General features: G+C 41.8%; 1 protein-coding gene across 1 annotated transcript in view; it reads right to left on the bottom strand.

Annotated features, from left to right (window-relative positions):
• BSN (bassoon presynaptic cytomatrix protein) overlaps window positions 1–22,695 on the bottom strand; it is a 235,216-nt gene extending 212,521 nt beyond the window's left edge. The window contains exon 1 of the mRNA XM_044451493.1: window positions 22,505–22,695. Coding sequence (XP_044307428.1) covers window positions 22,505–22,695 — 191 coding nt within the window. The remainder of the gene's footprint in view (window positions 1–22,504) is intronic.
• Window positions 22,696–23,523: the final 828 nt, after the last annotated feature.

The raw sequence follows: 23,523 nt of genomic DNA, 5'->3' as shown, positions 1-23,523 counted from the left end.
CACACAGAGAGAGGTTTAGACCAACCTTGAAATACTAAACAGGTCAAGACTTATCAAATGCATGAGTTAAGACAAGTTGAAGAGTAAATCCAGAGTAATACCACAGATACTATGATTTTGATAACCACAACTTCTGCTTTGGTATCCCCGTGCTATTTGGATCCAGGCACAGAAAAGTCCAAGAGTTTGCATCAAGCCTTCTGGCAACTCTGTACTATTGGAGATGAAGATACATAATCTATAGCAAACAAGAATTCAATTCCATTAAAAGTATAGGGATCTCTTTTCATGGCAGCTTGCTAGCAATTTAGAGTTTAAGACACAAAAGTTCAAAGTGGATGAGACAGAGAAGGAGTCCAAACAGAGAGGATTTGAGACAGTAAAGAGACTATTACTGGCCAAGACTCCCAGTCAGGGTACCCACGTTTCAAGTAACTGTGTAGCTGTGATGGCTCTCTTACTGAACAATTTAGTGGCAAAGGATTTTAGCCCATCAAGAAAGCCCCTGTCCAAACAGGGTGTCTCTATTTTGCCCCATCTCTCGTGTCAGGTACTCACAGAGAAGTTGCCAGCCTCTCTTCCCCGTTGAGGGTAAAGGAAGCAGCTGGACAGAAATAATAGAACTCCCAGTTGCTTTCCTCTGAGAGCACTAACAGAGATAAACTCACACAGTCTGCATAAGCTGAAAGGATAAGGCTCACTGTAGCAGTGAACCACTACATTCCTTCCCTTTCATTGCCCTGCCCCATGTGCAAAAGCCCATAAGAGAACTACATAACCCATAGTTCCCTGGGTTCTGTGACCTGGACACTACCCAATGACTTGGTTCACATGACATGAAAATCCATGAACTAGGTTCATACAACACAATCCACAGTTAACTGTGTTGTGTAAACCCAGAACAAGTTTTTCATGGTGGTTTATTTTTGGCTGATTAACCATCCTGATAATCAATGGCTTGCAGTTGGAGTTCTCTGACTCATGACCAATTGCCAGGTTGTCCAAACCCAGAAGGCATGACCAATTGTGGGTCAATACAAATTACAAGTGAGCTGCTTTGCAAGTGTAATGACATCCCCTTGCTACTCTTGGCAAGTGGCTAGTCAATGACCACCAATAGCCACCCTTAAAGTGTCCATGTGGCATCTAGGGACACCTGTCAGAGGCTTCTCCTGATCTTTGCCAGCCATCTTGAGCTGATTCCGGGGCAATTTTGGTTCCCACTGCCCTGTCAGCTATTTTGCAGCAGTGAAGAAGAGGAGGTCGTTTCGGGGACTAAGCAGTATGACCAGCTGAAATGACCTTTCTTTCCCTACCACTTCTGCAGGCTGGCATCAAATGTTTTAAGAGCCAGTATCACTTTGCTGGGCATCAACACTTATTATTTCAAGCACTGTTACATTTATTAAGCACTTCACAAGGAATGCAGATCCATGACTATCCATTCTCACAGGCTTCCTATTTAATAATAAGGCTGAAAATATTTCAAACTCTTGAGCAACAATATTACACTTCTAGGTGCCTGGATTATTAGGTATCTGGGATTTCTTCCAGCCCTAATTATATGTATTTAGTTATAGGTACAAAATAGGGTGGGGGAGTTATAGAAGCGGAAATAAAAAGGATATATTACTTACTTACTAATAATTTGATTTTCAAAATACTTCTATGCAACAAACAAGTGTTAATGTTAGGGTGTACTAATCTCTAGGCTAGAATAATATCATGGAACCCGTGACATTTTGCCAAAATTTGCAAGGACCTAGCTCTGGAACTTTGCACAGACATGCCTGTGTAAATATAATATACTGAATTATTTTATGAAATATGAACAAGTCAGGGTCAAAAACAAAAAATCATCAGAAGAAATGTATTACCTGAAGTGCAAACCGAATACTAATGCCAAATTGCTACTGAAAACAAATATCCTAAATTTTTTCTCCCCTCTTCAAGGTAAGGTGCATTTATTTTAATTATTTTTGTATAATGTCCTTCACCACTGATTCTTTGACAATATGTAGCATATTAAACACATAAAACAAAACAAATTCAAAATATGTAGTAAAAGTAACACATGTGGGGGGATTACTTTCTGATTATTCTTACCCCCAGTCCTTGCCCCACAAGGAGCAACCCCCATTAGTTGCTCCTTGTGGGGATAGGGAAATGGCATATCCATAAGTTTACAAATGAATTCACATTTCCACCAGTGGTCAGCATAAAAAGTATGTTAGAGAGCCCAAACTGAGAGATGTTTTCCTCTTATCTAGCTCAGGAGAAGCTTGGAACTATCAAGCTGATTCACTATTTCCACGTGCATCCATGTGAAAATGATAGGATCAGAGGTGACCATGATATTTGGCTGGTTATAAAAGGGAGCCAAAATTTAAGGTTTCTTAGTGTGTTAGTTGAGGCCTGAGGATGTTGACAAGGTGCTTAGTCAGGTCTGCCTACCACCTATATGCTCGACCCTTGCCCATCATGGGTCTTCATTAGGATTAAGGAAAGAGGGGATGGTTTCAGTCTCTTTAAAAGGCTGTGATTAAACCACTCCTGAAAAACCTACTCTGGACCCAGAAGATGTTAAGAGCTGTAGCCCTATGGCCAATATTCCTTTCCTGGGCAAGGTGAGTGGTGAATGGCTGAATAGCTCCAGGCATTCTTGGATGAAAATGACCATCTGGATCCATTTCCATCAGGTTTCAGAATGCAGACTGTCTTGGTCACTGTGTGGGATGGCCTTTGCTGGGAAGAAGACAGACAGAGTGCGACCCTGTTGGTTCTCCTGGACCTCTCAGTGGGTTTTGATACCATCAACCATGGTAACCTTCTGGACAGGCTGGCTGAGTTGGGAATAGGAGGTACTGCTTTGCAGTGGTTCTGCTCCTATTTGAATGATCTATTCTAGAAGGTGGTACTGGAGGATTACTGCTCTGTGCCATGACAGGTATGCCACAGGGTGCCACAGGGCTCTATTTCATCCCCCATCTTTTTTAATATTTACATGAAACTGCTGGTGGAGGTCATTCAGAGATAGAGGCTGAAATGTCATCAATATGCAGATGACTCTCAGCTCTCCCTCTCTTTTTCATCTAACCCTGGTGAGGGAGTGACTCTTCTGAATCACTGTCTGGGAATGGTAATGAACTGGATGAGGACCAATAAACTGAGACACAATCCAGAAAAGATGGGTTATGTTCAACCTGTTCTAGATGGGCTTGCATTCCCACTAAAGGACAGGGATCCTAGTTTGGGGGTGCTCCTGAATCCAGAACTGTCACAGGAGTCACAAGTGGACTCAGTGACATAAAGCACCTTTCATCGGCTTAGGCTGATCTACCAACTACAACCTTATCTGCACAGGCAGAAACTAGCGATAGTAACTCAAGGTCTGGCAACCTTTCATTTGGACTATTATAATATGCTCTATGTGGAACTGCCTTTGAAAATGGTATGGAAACTTCAATTGGTCCAAAATGTGGCAGCTAGGCTACTAACAGGGACTGGCCAACACACATATTATGCCACTGCTTTTCAAACTGAACTGGTTACCAGGTGAAGCCTGGGCCCAATTCAAAGTGCTAACATTAACATTTAAAGCTCTAAACGGTTTGGGGCTAACTTATTTAAAGGAGACTATCTTCCAGTATGTATCTACCTGGCCCTGAAATCATTATCCAAGGTCCTTCTGAGAAAGCCCACTCCAAAGGAAACATAGAGGGTGGCTACTAGGGGAACAGCCTTTTCAGTTTTGGCACCCCAGTTATGGAATCAGCTCCGCAAAGTTCAGCTGGTGCCTACTTTCAGCACCAGGTAAAGAACTTTTATTTACCCAATATTTTAATAGTTAATTTTTTATCCATGTTTTTATATCATGCTGTTATATTTTATTTGAAATGCTCCAGAATAATCTGGTTGTGGGTTTGCTGTGGTTTGGGTTGGGTTTCCTTGGTTTGTAGTGGGCATACTGTGGGTATAATATTTTTATTTGATTTACTATTTTTGCGCTTTTATATGTTGGGTTGAGTTATATTGATTGTTGGGTTATATTTTAATGCTGCAAAGCATCCAGGGAGCAATTTTTGGCTGATGGACAGTATATAAATGTTTGTTTAAATAAATAAAATAAATATTTACTGCAAGTCACAAAGGAGAAACAGGGTTCTTGTTTTCCGTAGTATCTATGCATTTCCAATACTATTTATTTCCAGCTAAAATTACATAGTAGAGAGGGCACCAATTCAGTAATAGATTTCCGATTCAAGGTAGCTCTTTTGTTCAGGAACTATTTTGAAACATGCTAATCCACAACTCAATAAAGCTTTTATACTACTTGGGAGGCTAACTACGTATTATTGTTTAAATATCTAACAATATATTAATCCTTTAGACAACCAGGCACATGGAACTACTGGTGGCCACAAATGCAGATGGGAATCCAATTTGCATCAAAACATGCAAATTCAACACAACTTGGATGAGCATTACAATGAAGGTATGAGTGTATTCAAATATACATCTGCAGCAGCAATGTGAAGTGATCGCTCTTGCTGAATTAGGACACATTTTGTTGTTTAGAATCATAATTATTCATAATTTGAAAAACTGGGCAAATAGCAGCAGTTAGAGGGAATAAAATAGGAGTGAAAGATCATCCAGCTGGGCTCAGTGGATAGTCCTAGAAGATATGATTTGGCATTGCCTTAAGCAGGGAGCTAGCTCTGCCAATTCCTGGCTCCCAGAATTATTTTCTATTGTGGCATGTTTCTAAAGACTGACTTCAGAGAGGCGGTTACTTCACCCACAGATTGTTCTTTACAAACTGAATTATGTTTAATAATGTTTAATTCAGTCACTGGGTTCATACAACATGATAACCCATAGTGGCTTATAAACTCGGGTAGCTTGTCATTTTGGCTGAACCCAGCAGTATCATTTGCTAACCTGTATTCTGTATGGGTTCAGATGACATGGCAAGCCATGCTGATTTATAAGCCATCATGGCTTACCATGTTGTGTGAACCCAGTTACTGACTAGGATCACACAATCATGGTAAAAGAGGTCAAAATGGCCCCTTCCCCCTACTACACACCAGCTGCATGCTGTGTCATTTTCCTAATTACCTTCAGAGCGTGACTTCTTGTTTTGTCCATACCTAACAAGGTAGGAACGCAGTCATAGTTAGCTCTGAAATTTCCCCAGATCCCATGGCTTATTGTAGTGTTTTCTCATACCTAACAAGGTAGGAACGCAGTCATAGTTAGCTCTGAAACTTCCCCAGATCCCATGGCTTATTGTAGTGTTTTCTGGTTGCAGTGCTTTGGAACTACTGTCTGTACTTAGTGTGGTTTTTTAGAAGCCACTCCCCATTGCACACCTTGCCACGTTCAGATGGCATAAGAAACTGCCTATTGTGAAGCTAGTTAAGCAGACTGTGTGGCATAGTGCCCACACCTGGGAAGCAGGGAAAAGAGGCCACCATGGCTACTGTACCCCTCAAATGTGTGAAAATATGTTTGATGCTAGGTCATATACCTGGTGGAAAGTCCTTGGACTTAGTATTAATTACATGGAATGTACTACTTAAAGATTATAGTAAATTTGTATTTGATTTTAAACCAGAATATTTTTTTCTAACCAAAGAGGTGTATATTATAGCAAAAATTTGAAACCCCAAAGGTCCAATTAAAATCTATTTTGAATTCTTTTTTAAAAAGTCAAGTACACAAGCCAGCCTTTCCCGTGCACAGAATTCTGAAGTGTAGTTGATGCCTATCTGTGAGGCCTAAAATTCATAGTCACTATCTGTGTGCAGAAGCGTAGGTGGAGGAAAGGAAGAGCTTAATGGGATTCCACTCCTCTGCACACACAGACCTGCATATGTGGATGGGGTTTAATTAGTCCCAGGGTTTTCCCCCACTGGAAAATACTAAATAAAAGCTAATGCCAGTTTATCAACAAAACAAACCAATTAAAACTGATCAAAAATACTGCAAGTAGAGAATTGCTGAAAAAAATAATAAAGGATTAATTTAGGAAATACCATATTTTTCGCTCTATAAGACGTACTTTTTCCCCCTCAAAAGTAAGGGGAAATGTCTATGTGTCTTATAGAGCGAATGTGTGTGTGTGCCCGTCGCCCGGGACACTGCCGGGCCGCCTGCACCACGTGGCACCACCTGGCTGGCACGCGCTCGGCGTGCCCTGCTCTGCCCCCCCCCTCCGGCGCAGGTGAGAGCTGTGCCGCTCAGGGGGAGAGGTGCGGAGGAGGAGGAGCTGTGGGCTTTAACCCGCCGGCCGCACCAAGAGATGGACTGCTCACCTCCACTGCCCGGGAACTGCTTACCCCCACCGCCTGGAAAGACCTGCTGCTGCACCACCTGGAAGACCACCGCTGGCACGCTGCCGGCCCCATGTGGCACCACCTGGCTGGCACATGCTCGGCACGCCCTGCTCCGCCCCCCCCTTCTCCGGCGCAGGTGAGAGCTGTTAATCACAGGTCGGTGTGTGTTTTCAAATGGCAACCCGTCTTTTAATGAAGCCCATGGGGAAGTGATGGGGAATGTGCCTGTGATTATCAGGAAGCTTTCCATGGATCAGTTATCTGTTAGTTGATCAGACACATTTTTTTTAGGATCAGTGGATATTTGAACAGCATTACCTTCGTGTATGAAGTTTATTCTTCAAGGGCTACTTAGTCCGCTGTGTGTTTGATTTACCGTACAATATCTCATTTTTTGTCAGAAGTTTTTTTCTATTATTTACTAGTAGGGCAGCGTGGACATTACTGGCTTTTTTAGATTTGTTATTGAATTGTCTGCAGCAGCTCTTGTATAACTAGTGTAGATTGTGGATTCCTTCAATAATTCCACTACTGACTAAGAAAGTGATGTCAGTGATTGTGAGCAACAGAGCTTCATAAATTCTGACTCTAGTGATGATGAGTTCTATGGGTTCAACGAAAACTAGAAGAGTACTCGAACTTTAAAATCTCTCTTTTGTTAATGGCAGTGATGATGGTTCTTAATGCCACTGTTGACTGCTGTTCACTTTACAAGGTTGAAATATGGTATTACTGTATTCTGTTATAGTTTATTAAATAGTTTAATAAACCATTTGATTCAGAATATTTTTTTTCTTGTTTTCCTCCTCTAGGTGCGTCTTATGGTCAGATGCGTCTTATAGAGCGAAAAATACGGTACCTAAAGGAATGAAGAACAATTAATGGATTCAATGTACTGATAAAATTAAGTATGTGTTTTAACTGTTTATCTCAGTACTCCATAAAGTCTAATCTTGCTCAGAAAGTTAAGATGAACGTAATGGAACTACATGCATTAGAAAGCCAAGTGAAAGTTATTCATTAATGAACAAAAACAGTTAATATTTCTTGATTTCACTATATTTGATACATATTGTCATACGCAAAAATGGAGACCAAAGAAGTAAGTAGGATTCCTTTAAAATAGATACATGACTACTTAAAAGTAAAAACAAAGGAATTATTAATACTGCAGTCAATTAAGACTGAAGTTTGCTATCAATTATTAACATAGTGTCAAGATATATTACATGCATACAAAAGCACAAGCAAAGTATTCACTGAGTTTTGGACAAATGCCCAAGTTCTCTTCAACTGGCTCCAAGAGTGCCTCTTGAAAATCAAGAAAAGAACTGTTGAAGCCTTTGTACTAGGAACTGTGTCTACGGAAAGGCAGATTGGTGACCTAGAAATATTCTTGTTCCGCCACACATTTGGTCCTGTGCAGAGGGACAGCAAGGTAGCAGCCTCAGTTTCACCACCTCATCACTGCAGACCTATCCATGCCATATGCCCACTGGATTGCTACTAAGTACCATTGTGTTGGAGGGGCATGAAGGCAAAGGTGCACCATGCTAGCATGACACCACGGATGTGCCAGTGCTGTGCTGTGCTGTGCTGTGCTGACATTACTGCTTTACCAGCTTAATACTGCTAGAATGGGAGGCAAGGACAGGTAGATCTGGGGGCATGGTGGAAAGGCATAAGGCTTCGTCAGAATCTTATACTTGCCCAGATGTTGGGCTAAGTCAGACTCCTACTCAACTTTCTGTAACATACCACCCAGGGCACATGGAACAGAACAAACAGAACTGCAGGCAGACTTGCAGTATAATTTCTACATTATTTTCCCTATCAGGTAACCTTCCAGGCATAAACCACTGAGAGAGCAGGAAGTAGAGCTGTGGCATGTGGAGAGGAAGAGCAGCTATATCACTTCCAAAAACCCCTAATCAATCCCTAGCGATAGGCATTATTAGCTAGCCACTGTCCAGTAGTCAACACTATTACCATGTTTCCCTACAGGCCACCAGGTAACCATCCCACATGTACAAAGGATGCTTCTCAGTCCCAATGTTCCGCAGTGGTAGTGACCAGGGAGAAGCGAACTGTTTCACCATAAGGTTGCCATCATTTTGTGGTTACAGGGCTCCTGTAATGACTGCACAATAGGCAGAAATGTAGCAACAAGAAGCAGTGATGGGGAATTTGTACCTGCCACCCCTCTGTCATGCAGCCTTCAAAAGCAAAGGGTTCTGGAGAACAAAAGACTGGCAGCCTCTGTGATAATGCCAATCATTCACCCCCTAATTAAAGTTGTTCCATTAAAGCCATGCTTATTTTTCACCTCAGCAACATTAATGAGGGGGCATATCATGGGAGGTGGGGCAACAGGTTTCACTGACACAACACTCCATTACAGCTAAGTGTCTCTGTCTTGACCACATTCTTGCTACAGAGAGCATAATGCTAGTGGGCGGCTTTTATACACATCAAATCAAAACAAAACAAATCATAAAATTAATACTAGATCACTAGCAAAGGGGAGTGGGGTGGGATGAGAGTAGCCAGGTTAAGTCCACTAGTCGTTGCATTACTCAATACGTTTGTTACCTTTATAAGCCACCAAACAGATAAAATGAGCTTCCTAGGCAGCATAGAACACATTGTTTAGTTATCACATTGCACTGTCACAGAAGTACACACCTTATCATACCTTTTCTCTAAGCAGTATATTCAGTCCAGATTTGTAAAACTAGATGATAAGGCTGAGGACCAGGAAAGGTGAAATATTATGGGCTAGGCCTAGGGGAAACTACAAGTTTCATCAAGAGTCTCTCTTGCAGACTTGAGGTGAAAGTATAGCTCTTTGGGACAAAATTCTGGACTTAAACTACTTCCTCTCTTTTTTACACCCAGTGATATGTCTCAGATGGGGTCCTCCCATTTCTAACTGTCTAGCTCTTTCCCAGTAAACAACCACGTAGCTTATGGTGCTGCCTTCTGATAATCTGTTGTTCTAGTTTCTGCTCTTCCTTAGCCATGTGGTTCTCATGATGTTCCTTTCTCACTGAAAGCTTACTGCACTCTTTCAGAGACTAATAAAATTGCTGTGTAGGATGTTCTCAGCATTTTTAATATGGAGTCCTGGGCCACTGGACTTGAACTGTTCTCAAGGGAAAACTGTAGATTCCACATCTGGAATTTCTCCTAATCGTTTTATTATGGTCATCTCTATTTGTTTATCTATTTGAGGCATTTATACCCTGTTCTTAATTTTGAAAGGCACCTACAGTGGCTTACAGATCAATATAAACAAGCCAGTCCTTGCCTTCAGCTTTACAATCTAAAAAGACATGACACAAAAGAGGGGAAAGGATGGGAAGAAAAGAGGAAAGCAAACAAGCAAATTCTGGTACCTATTGTCAATGACATACATATCTCATAAAGACCAGCTGTAATGCAGATGTAATCATGTATGGAGAAAGAGAAGGCAGTGGTCTGAGAAAGATATGAGGATAGGTTACAGTTGGAGTACAATTGGACAGTTCTCCAAATAAATGTTGTAATTTGCATCAAAGAGCAACCAAAAAGCTCAGTGGCTAGAGCAACTCTGCTACCAGCAAATGTTACAGTCTGCAGCTTTTTAGTTTACAAAAAATGGAAATTAAGAGAGAACATGATGGAAGTTTATACAACTATGTATGGTGGGGAGAAAGTAGAAACAACATTTCATCCCTCTTATCACACAAAAACTTGGGCTCATGCCAAGAAGCTGTATGGCAGGAGATCCAGGAAAGATAAAGGGAAGAACATAGTTAATAAATGGAATTCACTTCTTCGAGATGTGGTGATGGCTACCAGCTTAGATATCTTTAATAAGAGAATAGGCAAATTTATGACATAGATTAAGGTTCTCGGTGTCACCAGGTCACACTCACTCTCCAGAGGCAATAGCCTTTGGCTATTGGCCAACATAACAATGGCATAAATAAATAAATATGCTTATTGCTGTGGAACACAAGCAAGAGGGTGCTACTGCACTTATTTCCAGTTCATGGGTTTCCAGATGAGGTATCTGGTTTTGGGAGAGAGGATGCTGGACTGGCTTTTGGTATGATCCATCAAGGCTTATCTTATGATATGAGCTGAGGAGTATAACTGCAAAGAAGATGGAGGAAAACTGGGGCAATGGAAAAAAGATGGAAGAAAAACCTATTACATTAGCATGGGCATCCAAAGTACAGGTGAAGCTATCTCTTTCCTACTGGCAGAAAGGACAAAACATAGGTGTATTGTGATTTGTTGTTAAGTAGTACGAGGAAAGCAAGGAAACAAAGGAGTAGAGAGCTTGATGTGAACGAAGCTAAGAATAAGGATGCTTAAAGAAACTAGGACACAGCAATCAGTGGCCTGGAAAACAGAACCTGGAAGGAACTGTAGATGGAGGATGCAGAGGTATAGAGGGAGAAAGAAGTCAAACGAGGGAAGGGTTTGAGAAAAATTGTTCTAAACAGAAAAATTGGGGACTAGAAAAAAATTCTCAGGATGCTCAAGGGAAGGTGGGGCGTTATGGTGTTGAAATGGAGAAAATCAGGAAACTATAGACCAGGCTGAATTGGCTGGCATTCTTATATCAGCCTGAACCTGTCAGCCAGCCAAAAAATTGCCTAGAACAGAATTGTTTAACTACTGTTATTTTTTTTAAAGTCCCTTCTCAATGGAAGCAAAATTACACACAAGAATATCCTATTGCAAAATAATTCAATTTAAAGTTACTGTACTCGTGTATATCATCATGTATATAAGTAGTGCACACCAAATGAAAACGTATTTCAGATAGCACAGGTAAAATACCAGCACTGTAGTAACAACTGACACCTGACAGCTATGCTGCCTTTCTCAGAGTATGAGAAGTAGCAGTAAATAAAAAGTCACACTGGCTTGCAGCAGCTGCAGATTATGACTGCTGTGCTAAGCAGAGCACATCACTAGAATGCAGGGGGGGTTTTCCCCTTTGGTTTGGCTAACAGAATTATGTAAGTCACGACGTGTGCATTTTGAGAGTAAATTCTCCTGTGACAAAAAATGTAGCAAACAACAGGTATGACAAAAGCCATTTTCTTGTATAATCAAACCTTAAAGGATATGCTACATGTACATCCACTATAAACAATACTTAGATTCCTGAATGTCTAACTCCTTTTCAAAGTTCTACCCTTGGAGCTGCAGAAGCGGTTTCTTTTTAACCCTTCCTATATTGCAGGCACTAGAGTGGGAACTGTCATATTGTCCAGGTAAATTACAGTTACTTGCTAGAAGGCTGGAGCCTACATAGTTTGAAAGTTGTTGGCTCTATTCCGTGCAGTACCCTTGTGAAACTTTATCAGCTTAGCTGTAGGCTGAAGAAAGAGCAAACTCAGATAGTGCAGAGCAACATAACCATGTGATTGATTAAGCAAAACACTTGACTCCAAACAGTGTCCTGCTTCAGCATCTACCTGAGATCGAACCACAAAGTGCCAGTCTTAATTCATATGAATGGAAATTTTATCTATCTCATCCAGAGGCATTACCAGTGAGTAAATATGTCATGGTTAAAATTGCCCAAAGCTCACATAACTATTTAACCATGTGGAACTGCATCCATTTTAAATGGCCACCCATCTATACAAGTAGCTATATGTAGCAATTAGTCTACTTTTTGTTGGTTATATGAATTACAAGTGCATGAGTTGCTATGTGAATTTTCTGCATCTTCATTTCTTCTCATAAATGCCTTAGTAGAAATCACAATCAAACTCAAGCAAGTTTTTACAAATACTCACTATGAATTATCAGTGCTCACTGGAACCTTTCAGTAGGCATTACAGTAACAATATGAAAAGAAAGCAGAAGAGCAAAAGAATAAAAAGTGGAGAAGGAGAAGAGAAGAAATATCAGATACTGTTGCAAAGAAATGAGAAAAGAAGAAAAAATCAGATATTGATCCCTATAAATCTGAAATGCTCCTCAAAATGGAGAACTGGCCATTCATAGCAGGGCTTGCTGGAGTGGAAGTGAGATTCCAGTCGCTCCCCAAAAATAATAAGCTGTAATGAAGGTGCAGGAAAGATTAGGCAATGCCTGCAGTCTCAGTGGTAGTAGGAGCAGCTGCACACTCTGAGGAAGTGGGTAGAGGCCCACTCGTTCCTTCACTTGTGAAATTCACTAGGTGATCAATTATTACTTAACATCCAAGCTATGTTGTTGAGCTCTGTTCCACTTTCAGTTTTTAACCTGTCTGTCCCCAAAGAACACAGGGCAGCTGACAACCACAATAAAGCAATATTTTAAAAACACAGCAAATTACTGTTAGAAAATGCAGGTTTGGTCCCTCAGACTCAAAATAGGTAAAGTTTTTACACATGTGTAAAGTAAATTTATCTTACAGCCTGTTTATATAATGTGGGGGCAGGAGACTCACACAACTGACATTGTGGTTGACTCAGTAAACTTTGCGTGGAAGGCATGACCCCAAAGTGTGAGCTCACACTACTCCAGTGATTAATAAGAGGTATCTTTTGCTAGATGAGCAAAAGGGAAAAACTAGTTCCCAGTCTATTCAAATTCAGGGACTGTCCATGGCACAGCTTAGTAATCTTACTATTCTCCAATACACCCCAAAACATTGAAAACAAAAGTCTTCCAAGAGCTTGCTTTAGTCTTTTGTACTCTAAATATGATGTTAATGAGGTTAAATAATTCTTACTGAGCAGCCAGCCACTGGAAGAAAAAAATTGTAGGTACCTGGAACTCCTGTAGACGCAACCTAGAATTTGATTAAGGCACTATTCAATCAGGATATCCACAAACCTCTAAACTCAGAGGATTGTGGGTATCTTATGCACAGCAGGAGGACTGGGAAAGCATTGCATTTTTTGTTATATGGTCATTTCAGCCATCTACACATGGCCCTTTGGAGGGAAAGGGAAGGAGGCTCAGAGGGCACAAGATGGGTCTCATACCCAGGCTTCTGCAGGCTCCAGCTGCCCACCAGGATGGTTCCTTCGCCCCAGATGCCAAGAGGAGGAAGCTTTGTTTGTGACTTCAGATCCTGGCATCTGAAGTATGCTGCAGCCCGCAGATTATGTTTAGGGGCCAGAGGTTTGCTCCCTTAGCCTGTTTCACTGCCAGTCATACTATGACTGATATGTAATCTGATGTTCTATGAGAGCAGCTATTATACAGGTGCTGCTGTCAAACCAGGAGTATTTGCAGAACTGATTCTTCCTACTTAAATGCAGAACTTTAAATGCATTTGTTTAAATTCATTGATAGTTTTGGCTCCAGTCCTCCATATTGTCACAGTCTTGAATCCTGTTTCTAATAAATTAGGTGTCTCATCCAATTTGTTGCCACCTGAAACTTTGATAAGCATCTACCCTGCACCTTCAACAAAATCTTCTATAAATATGTTAACTAAAACTGCAGCCAGGCCAGAACCATGAGGTACTGCCTCTACACTTGGCACATCTCTCTAGGTGGGTACAGTCTCTCAACCAGTAAAATGCACCTAAGTGCAGCATTGCCTAGCCCGTATCTTACAAACTTGTTACAAGAAGCAAGCCTTTTGTGATGAACAAAAGGACATATATGTGAGAACATCCAATACAATTCACAGGTTATAAGAATAACAAACCCATTTTTGGAAGAAAATGACTACAACAGAAACAATGGAGAGATAAGCCATAATGGGAAGTTTATTTTGTTTTCTTGGAATAAAATGAAAGCTAACAACATTAATCGACTAATCTATACAATTACTTTTATTAATGACTTGTTCATGGATTAATTGAATCTATTTCTAATCTTAGCCAGCCATCTGGGCTCTTCTCTTGGGCTTGACTGAGTCTTCATAGGGTATCTCCTACTTTTTGCAGCAACTTCACTTCAGTTCCTGTCTGAAAATGCACAACTGCTGCTGCTACTTTTTCTGTTTGCATGCATTTAATACTACAGAAATGGCATGGCCCTTGTCTAGGGGTTTACAATCTAAGACAGGACAACAGTGTAAAGAGCTATAGAACTGCAAGCAGAAAGCTCTGAACAGGAGGGTAATTTTTTAAGGAAAGGTTTTGGGTAAGGGTGCCGTGTCACACTGATATTTAGAGCAGCAAACATTGTAAAATAAAATGAGAAGCAGAAATATGTGTTTATAAAACTGCAGTGGACATGCACTAGAGAACAAGGTGTTTGCTGTTCCAAATGAGGAGAAATGTGTAAATGGGTGGAGAAGAAATGTAAGTCATCAGTGAGTGGTTCTCCAGCCTAAAAGGTTTCTCTTTTCATTTTCATTTAGTTAGCAACTCTGTATGACAGCTATGATAGAAAGCTTCTGGGATGAAAAATAAAATCATGATGTCTTGCTGTACAGTGGCAGGACTTTGGAAATTATAAAGATACTCGAGGATCAGAGGAGAACACACTCCCCCTGGTGGGGCAGGTTCTGTCAGAGGAACAGCAAAAAGCCTCCTACATCACATAGGTTTGTGCGTCCAGATCTAGGTACTTAATGAAGCAGTACAGTTTTTAGCCTCTGAGGAAATTGGGTTTGGAGTTTTCGTTGCTACCTGACATTATGTCTTCTCCAACTTATGGCAACTCTATGAATGAATGACCTTCAAAATGCCCTCTGCTTGGCAATCCTACTGACCTCCTGCAAACTTCAGGGTGCAAGTTTAGGGATGCCCTAAGGCAAATTGGCAACAGGACAGGGTGGGGATCCTGCTGCAGTTTGGTGACAATGGGAGCCACATGTGGCCAATGGGCCACATGCTGCTCGCTCCTGCCCTAAGCATTAGTGTGAATGCCCTGAGCATTGTGCTTAATACCTGTGATGGGTGCCTCCAGATAAGGCTTTCTCACTGTGCCTCATTCATGAAGTTTTCCAGGGAATCTGGCAGATGTCATCTTCTACTTGTAAATCTTCCACTTTTAACCCTCCAATGTTTTCCTACTTCTTCCATCTTTTTTCTTTCCACAAAAAATGTGTGCACAGAATCTATGCATTCTGCATAGAATGTCTTTGGTTTGATAGTGCTAGATGTCATACCTGTGCCGCAGGCCAGGCTCCAACTCTTGAACTGTCAAGGACCGTTCTAAGGATAGGAACATGCATGAAATTCCATGGTTTAATCATGGTTCCTGGTTGCTGTTTGATTTGTCACATCAAAACAAGATATTAGAAATGTTGTCTCTTCCCAATATCTTATTTGGCAGACATTTTGTCCAATGCAATAATTATGTGAACTAAAAAATGAAAAATAATCCAAAGTAGCCCCTCTTTCACAAAGTCACTAGACATAAAGGAAAGGCCACAAACAGCTCTTAACTCTATTTCACGCAGCCTGTGGCCAAATTTCATTTGGGATGGGGAAACCCAAATGGAGAGAAAGTGGACAGAAGTAGGGATGTGTGTGTGGAGAAAAATGAAGCAGATGAAGTGCTGCAAGGAGATGGGATGCCCCCTACAAGTACTCAGGCAAGACAGTTCTGGAAAGAGCTATCTGTTTCTCATCTAGCAGCCTTCTGGACAAAGAGACAAAGGGCTGGCTGAAAGAGTTTGATCTCACCTACTATTTGGATCCATAACTGTTAAGCTACCTCCAGCTGACTAACCAGAAGGACATGAAACTCTCAAAAAAAAAAAAAAATCCTCACCCTGAGACAAAGAATCAGTCTTCCCATGATCTATCCACAGGATTATAAAGTTATGTAAATTCACATTTTTTCTTGAAAGTAGTGTAGTACTATGGAATCAGCATTTTAGCAATTCATATTCATATGAACAAAATACAGGGCATGTATAACCCCATTAAATACTTTGATTTCAGTGAAGATGTTAAACGCATATACAATTCTTCATTGTTAAAATTAGTAAAATCCAAAATACACAAGTGCAGCTGGACTGCGTACAATACCAGTTAGTGTCTCCCCCACCTTTTCTTTTCTGCTTCAGCTACAAACCCAAAAAAATCTCTAGATATCCTCAGTCAGTGGCTAGACAGCATAAGGATAAAATGGGTCCCTGCAGGATCCTGAAGAGTGGATGTCATGAAGCTTAGCAGACAGACCCCACACCACTTTCTGGAAGTACCCATACAAGTATAAGCCAAACCACCATCAACTCCTAACTCAGAAAGATTCTCTAGAAGGATATCATGGTTGATGGCACTGAAAGGTGCCGGAAGGTCTAGAAGAATCAACAGAATTACTGCATACTCACCGTCCACATCCTGTCTCATCCTTGGCAAAGATTGTTCCATGGGGCAGCCTTCCTCAGTCTGATGTCCTCTAAATGCCTTGGACTTCAATTCACACCAGCATGGTCAGGAATGTTGGGAATTGGAATCTAAAACATCTGGAGAGTACCAGGTTGGGGAAGGCTGCCAAAGGTTGATGAAAACAGTTTCCAAACTAAAACAAGGCCAAAGTCCTGTCTGAAACCGATCAGAAACCTAAGCAGGTATTTGAACTGGGCCCTCCCATGTTCAGGTCCAGCAGAGTAGAGAGTACTTGTTCTTTTTCCCCCCGATTTTTAAAAAGCCAGAGATTCACAACTCTGTTTACAATATGTAGATGGCTATATGTTTTTTTTAGGTGATGTAACATTATTGTTTTACACACACACTTTTATATTGTTATTACTCTTATGGTAATAGAATTTCTTTTAAAAAGGAACAGGGTAGAAAAACATTTTTCTAAAGATTACTGCTGAATGGTACTGAGATGATAGGTTTGATACTGTGGGGAAATAGAGCTTAACAGTAAGTCGCATTAAGAAACTGGAAAATGCATTTTAATCCCAATGATATGCTTGATTTTTATAAGTAAACTGCAGTTGTATGTCTTAAAAGATGCCTGTGACTCAAACATGAGGAACATGTGCTGTGTATTTGCAAGATTATGACTGAAACCTATATCCTTTTCATTGCAAATATGCATGCATATGATCGACAGTTATTGACTCCTGAATTACATACCAGCTAGAGATTTGAGACCAAACAGCCTAATTCACATCAAAATACTGAAAAGGTACCCGACACTTGTTTGGTCATTAGTCTTTCTGGCTCTTTCCTCTCCAACCACCAGATGTCACATGAGATTTTAACTAGCCCTACCTTTTTATTTGGTTCCTATTTTATTTCCCTTATGGCACAATCCTATGCATGATTTATCCTATGCATAAATAATGAATAATTAGACAGAAAAAAATCATTTTTACAGTTATTTAGATGTTCACTGGGGACTACTGGGAATGGTAGGACTTTTTCTGCTGGAATTTGTGGGAATTTTTGTAGGCCCTCACTCATGTATCCACCTCAATTTTGTATTTTCCCCACACCCTCCATGTAAGGCCCATATTTACTGTATTTTGCTTCCTTTGGTCACCAGCTTTTAGCCCCGCTCCCTTTCATAGGACTTGCTCCATCAGTAGTTTGTCAAGATGGTGATGTATGAGAATGCCATTGGCAACAGGCAGGTGAAGTACATTTATAGCTTATTGTAAAAGAATAAACTTGAAGAGTTAAGCATTAAAGTCATAATGAAAGAAATGGGACAAAAATGCTTTATCTTTGTCTAGATTGCATCACAATTCTTTACATTTGGCTAGATTTTGCCCTAGAATCACTGTTCCTATCTTTTGCTTAGAAGTTGAATACAAAGAAAGTTGAGATCAGGTGGCAATAAAGAGTAATTTGCATTCTTAAACTGCAGACCCATCACAAATTAGTTCTACCTAGGCAGCTATTCTCATGATTCTAAATATATTCAATATTTGAAGGAACAGGATTACTACAACTGGGGTGCTACAAGAAAGCTAACAAAGATCTTAGTAAGTTTGAGGCTGTTGGCCTGTGGTATCCCAAAGGGTTTTGTTTTATTCCTTGCTATTTAACATATACAGTATATAAAGCTGGTGGGAGAGCTTGTCTGGACTTTTGGGGTTTGATGTATACTAATGAATACTAATGAAATCCAGTATACTAATGAATATTAAGACTAATGTATACTAATGAAATCCAGCTCTATTCCTCCTTTCCATTTAAATCAAAGAAAGCTGTCCTGGTTTGAAATTGCAGCTGGATGTCAGTACTGGACTGGATGAAGGCAAAGAAACTGAAGCTCAATCCAGACAAGACAAAGGTGTTTTTGGCCACTGGAAAGACAGATCAGGAATAGGGATTCTACCTGTGCTGTATGAGCCTACGCTTCCCTTAAAGGATCAGGCTCAAAGTTTGAGTGTACTCTTGCACGTGGCCCTGAACCTGCATGCCCAGGCCAACTTTGCTTATTCTTTAAGATATCTAATCTGGCCACAGTCACACACACCTTAGTTATATCTCATTTAGACTTCTTTAACATGTTCTATGTGAGGCTGCCCTCAAAAACTGTTCAGAAACTTTAGCTGATCCAAACTGCTGTGTCCACAGTCTTGACCAGGACAGTTTTACTAAATATCAGTCTGTTTCCAGGCAAAATGCAATGTGCTGGTTATGACATATAACGCTCTATCTGGCTTGGGCAAGGCTTCCTGAAAAAATGTCTTCTTCCACACAAGCCTGCCCAGTTGGTAACCCAAGAGAGGGCCTTTTTAGTGGCTGCACCTTGGCTGTGGAATGAATGTCCACCCAAAGCAGGCTAGGGTTGCTCCCTCTCTGTCACTCTACCATTGGCAGTTAAAACCAGCTTATACAAAAAGGGCTTTGGCCTGTCAGTGTGTCGGTTGGGTTTGGTGCTTTTTGTTTAATTCTGTAATTGCAATGTTTGCAACGAATTTTAATATATTGTTTACTGCTTTAATCAATGTTAATTATGTCTGAAAGCTACCTGGAGTGACATTTTTAGGTAGAAAGGCAAGAAATAAAACTAAATAAATAAATTTCTGTGTGAGCTTACTCAGCTATAAATCCTGCTGTGTTCAACAGGGCTTAGTCCAAAGTATGCACTGAATATAAATGCATCAGGATGGATCATAAGCCTGGTAACATCATTATCTGCCTTTGAGTCAGAACACTGGCCCATCAAGCTGAATAAACTGACCGGCAGTGGCTCCCCAGGATTTCAGGCCAGACATTTTCCAGCCCTTACTAGAGATGCTGGGATATGAACCTCCTGGGCTCCTCCTTGCCCATTGAAAACATGGCCTTCACTACTAAGCTACAGCACTCCCCTGCTATTGCTACCGCCTCCTGATATTGCCCCATGTTAGTAAAGCTGAAATAGTATATTGTCCATTCCAATGTTCCATATGGATTTGGATCACCTGCTTCTGAAATATAGCCATACATAGTATTAAAGATGTAGAATTAAATGCATCTCAATTATACTGTGCAATAACAGCACTTTAATATATATATATATATATATATATATTCATTAAACATTCATTTCATCCACAGACATATTTTTCATTAAGTTTTTTAATACCAAGCAAGGCATAAATACACTCTCATACAGAGAGATTTCTAGTATTTAAATTACTCTTTCAATTAACATCCTTAATTCCATATTCGTATTTCCCTTAAACCTGCCACGAGACCCTTTGTTGTTTTTGCTGCAACAGACTAACATGGCTACTCCCATGGAAATTGCCCATATTCATGATTATTCCAGCACATTCCTAAGAAGAAGAAGTAGACTAACAAAAGGAACATTTATTCATCAGGGCAGCGATATGATAGAATGTCTGCTCTGAGAGAAAAGGGTTTTGCTGATTGTCTGGGTTTGGAAAAGAGTCCAGTATTTCTGCACAGATGTATTAGTACTTGGAAGGCTTCCCAGCCCTGCTCTTCGACACACCATGGCAGGAGTGTCACGGAAAAGGCTCAATGCGCAGAAGCCTCAAAACAAGATACTCAGCTTTCCATCAGTAACACTTGATTGTGTAAAAGTGAATCTGAGCTGCTGAATTCAGGAAATGTTGCAGAGGCACACACATCTGGCCCACAGGAATTAGATGATCCTGCTACAGGTCCCAACACAAAACTATTTTTGCCATTCTATGAAATCCATCTGTACACACACACACAAACATACCCTGTCACACAAACATTCACCTGTCATACCTTATCCAAACCCAATGTGTCTAAGCAATTCAACATCCATTGACTGTGTGAACTTTCCTTGCTTATGCATTGGTGCTTGGCCTACCTCATCCTTAAGCTCAGTTGGGGAATAATGTGCAAATCTAGGATCCTGCATAATGGAAAGAGCTGCCACATCACAACTGACATAATTTTATCTATGCAGATGCAAATTCTACAGATGGATGATCTACATTTTCATAAGCAATTTTCATAAGCAATTATCAAAACACATATCTATACAATTTTAAAATACAGGATAGATACAGGTCACTTGAAAAAATATAAAGATATTAATACTGAACATCAAATTGCAGTTTAACTGATTTCTTCTATAAACTTTTTTGAGCAAATTGGATAAATCAGTTCATCCAGAAACATTTTGACCATTAAAAGGTGATGAAGAAGACTCCAATGTTAATCCCAACACAACCTGAGCACTGCAATTTGATTTCTTCCAGAACCGACTGTAACAACCACCCTGTAATAATGGAGAATTCAGCAACAAAAGTCTTTTTAAACCTGTGGACATGGGTGATACACTTCTTAATTTAATCATTAAATATAGTTCTATTGAGCCTTTAAGCAAAAAACATGGCTCAGTATCTATCTGCATAGATATATGTTGTATTTTAACACACTGGACACTGAAAAATATTACTCTCCTCAATTTTTCACTTGCTTCTGTTTTTACATCTGTGCTGCTTTCCAAAATGCACTATCTATATTAGTTGAGGATGCCTATTATTTTTGTAATTTATTTTAAATACACAATTCTGCTGCATGATAGCTAATCATTATATTACTCCCCCACCCAACATGTTTTGTTTTCCTTAGGGAGATATTATAGAACATTTGAGTTTAATTATTTATCTACACTAATGTACCATGTGTAGGTTACATAACCATATTCTTTTTTATATACTACAAACAGGCTATAATCTGGGGTGTATATATCTATGGAACTACACAGCTATGGATATCAGGCTTACACACCATCAAATCTATTATTATAAGCAAGCATCAGAGCAATACCACTGCTCCAGGAAGAAGGTCTAGAAGAATAACTAGGTGTTAGGAGAAGAATAGGGAAATGTTTGTTCTTGCTTACAACTCAAGCTCGAAGTATTCTTGACAACCCAAAGACTGAAAAAACCTACTTGTGGTTCCTCACCCACAATCCATGTCCTTTCCTCTCTATTTTGCAAGCCATTCATTCTATCCTCTGCTGTGTAATCAGCATCCCATTCATGTTTCTCTACTCCCCTCTCCCTGACACTAGCCTGCACTACGGCACTCTGTGAAAAAGTCTTCATCTGTGGCTGTACACATGCTGCTATCTTCTCCACCATCATCCAGCTAGATTGATTTTCCTACTCACTGTTGAATACTGTTAAACATGGGCAGACTCCTTCATCATCAGTCTGAAAAAGATGAATCCCAAGTGGCACCTACCACACCTTTGTAAAACCTTCAGCTGTCCCCACTTTAGACAATGCCAGAATTATACCATAGGGAGGCTTGTTTCCTGATCAACATTACCAAACTACAGGGCATTACGGAGTGCACTACTCATGGTCCAGGGATCCTAACTCCCTGGAAAAAAGACAACCTTTGGTTCCAGAGACTATCTTAAAATTAGCTGTACACGGCAAAACTCCCACACAGGCCACAGTTGCCAAACCATCTTTTTATTTCTTCATGCCCATCCATTCTGGAGAGGAAACCTTCCATGCCAGAGCTTCCTCTACAAGCGTGGAGAGCCTCACGGGGTCTTTCCCTGTTTTCTTCTCCCTCTTCTCTCCGCCGTCCCCAAAGCCTGAACCTTGCCCTACCTGCCCCATGCCTCCCTCGACCCCAGTTCTCAGCACTCAGCACCGCAACGCGCCCCCGCGGCAGAGGGTTCCCCAGTTGCGCTTCGCCCTTAATCCCTGCTCCCGCTGCAGCCCAGGCGGCCAGCCGCCCTCCCTTCGCCTCCTCGGCACTGTCAGTTCGAGTTGCCCCCGAGCGACCCCTCACGCTAAGCTCGCCCGGCCGGTCTACGTCTCCCACCTGGCGGAGGGTCCGTGCGGCTGCGCGGGGCCCGGTGCGGCGGCTGGAGCCCTGCCCGGGGGGAGCTGTCCGCCGCTGCCTGGTGCTGAAGGCGGCTTGGCAGTCCCAGGCGACGTGGAGGGGCCAGCGGCGGAGCCGGGGGGCAGTTGCCCCTCAGCTCCTCCGCCCTCCAGGCTGGCCTCGTTGCCCATAGCGAGGCAGCTGCTGCCGGGATGGGGACAGGCTCCCTGAGCGTCCTCAGCGCAGCGCCGCCTGCGCCGCCATCAGCCTAGCTCCACCATCGCCGCCTGCCCCATCCGCACTGGGCATGCGCTCACCTGGGCGCGAGTTCGGTACCCACCCCTCCGGGGGCGCGCTTCATAGGGAGAGGAGGGCGCGCGCTGCGAGCGCGCGACCCGGGTCCAATGGAGGCTCGCGCAAAGTTCAAACCGGCCCACCGTGAGCACGTGCGTGACCTAACCAATGAAAACGCACAACCGCTATTCGTCTCTCTACTCCCGCCTTTGGAATCGGTCCTCCCCCGCTCAGCCTTCCCGCCAGCGCGAGCACGCGCCAAGTCTGAACATCAAACCGAACACGAGCGGCCCCTGTAGATCTGCCAGCAAGCGCACAAGCACGGTCCGAAACACAAGCTTCCGCGCCTCCCCCCTGAAGCCCTGTTTTGGAACGCCTTGCAATTGCTTTACCCTTTTGCTGGCCAATGGGAACTTGCGCTCATTCCCTCCACCATTTATCTGGCCAATGGGAGTCTCTTCTCCCTCACTCCACCCTCCAGCACATGCAGGCCTCGCCCAATGAAAGGCCGGCTCGTTCCCCCCTCGCTTGCCTTGCTCCAGAGGCGGCAGAGCGCGTCCTCTCTCCAGCGCTAACTTCACCATCTTTTCCCACCCACTGCTAGTGGCCCGGCCAATGGGAGAAGACCGCCACTATTTTTGCCCTTGGCCTGACCAATGTGTTGGAACTGTAGCTGGCGAGGACGACAAAAACAGTACGGAGGACTTCGTGCTCCGAAGCCTGGA

This window comes from Varanus komodoensis, unplaced genomic scaffold (assembly GCF_004798865.1).
Source record: "Varanus komodoensis strain SLA01 unplaced genomic scaffold, ASM479886v1 scaffold6_2, whole genome shotgun sequence".
NCBI classification, from domain to species: Eukaryota; Metazoa; Chordata; class Lepidosauria; order Squamata; family Varanidae; genus Varanus; species Varanus komodoensis.
Note: the sequence above shows the minus strand (reverse complement) of the source record. Positions and strands in the feature narration are given on the sequence as shown.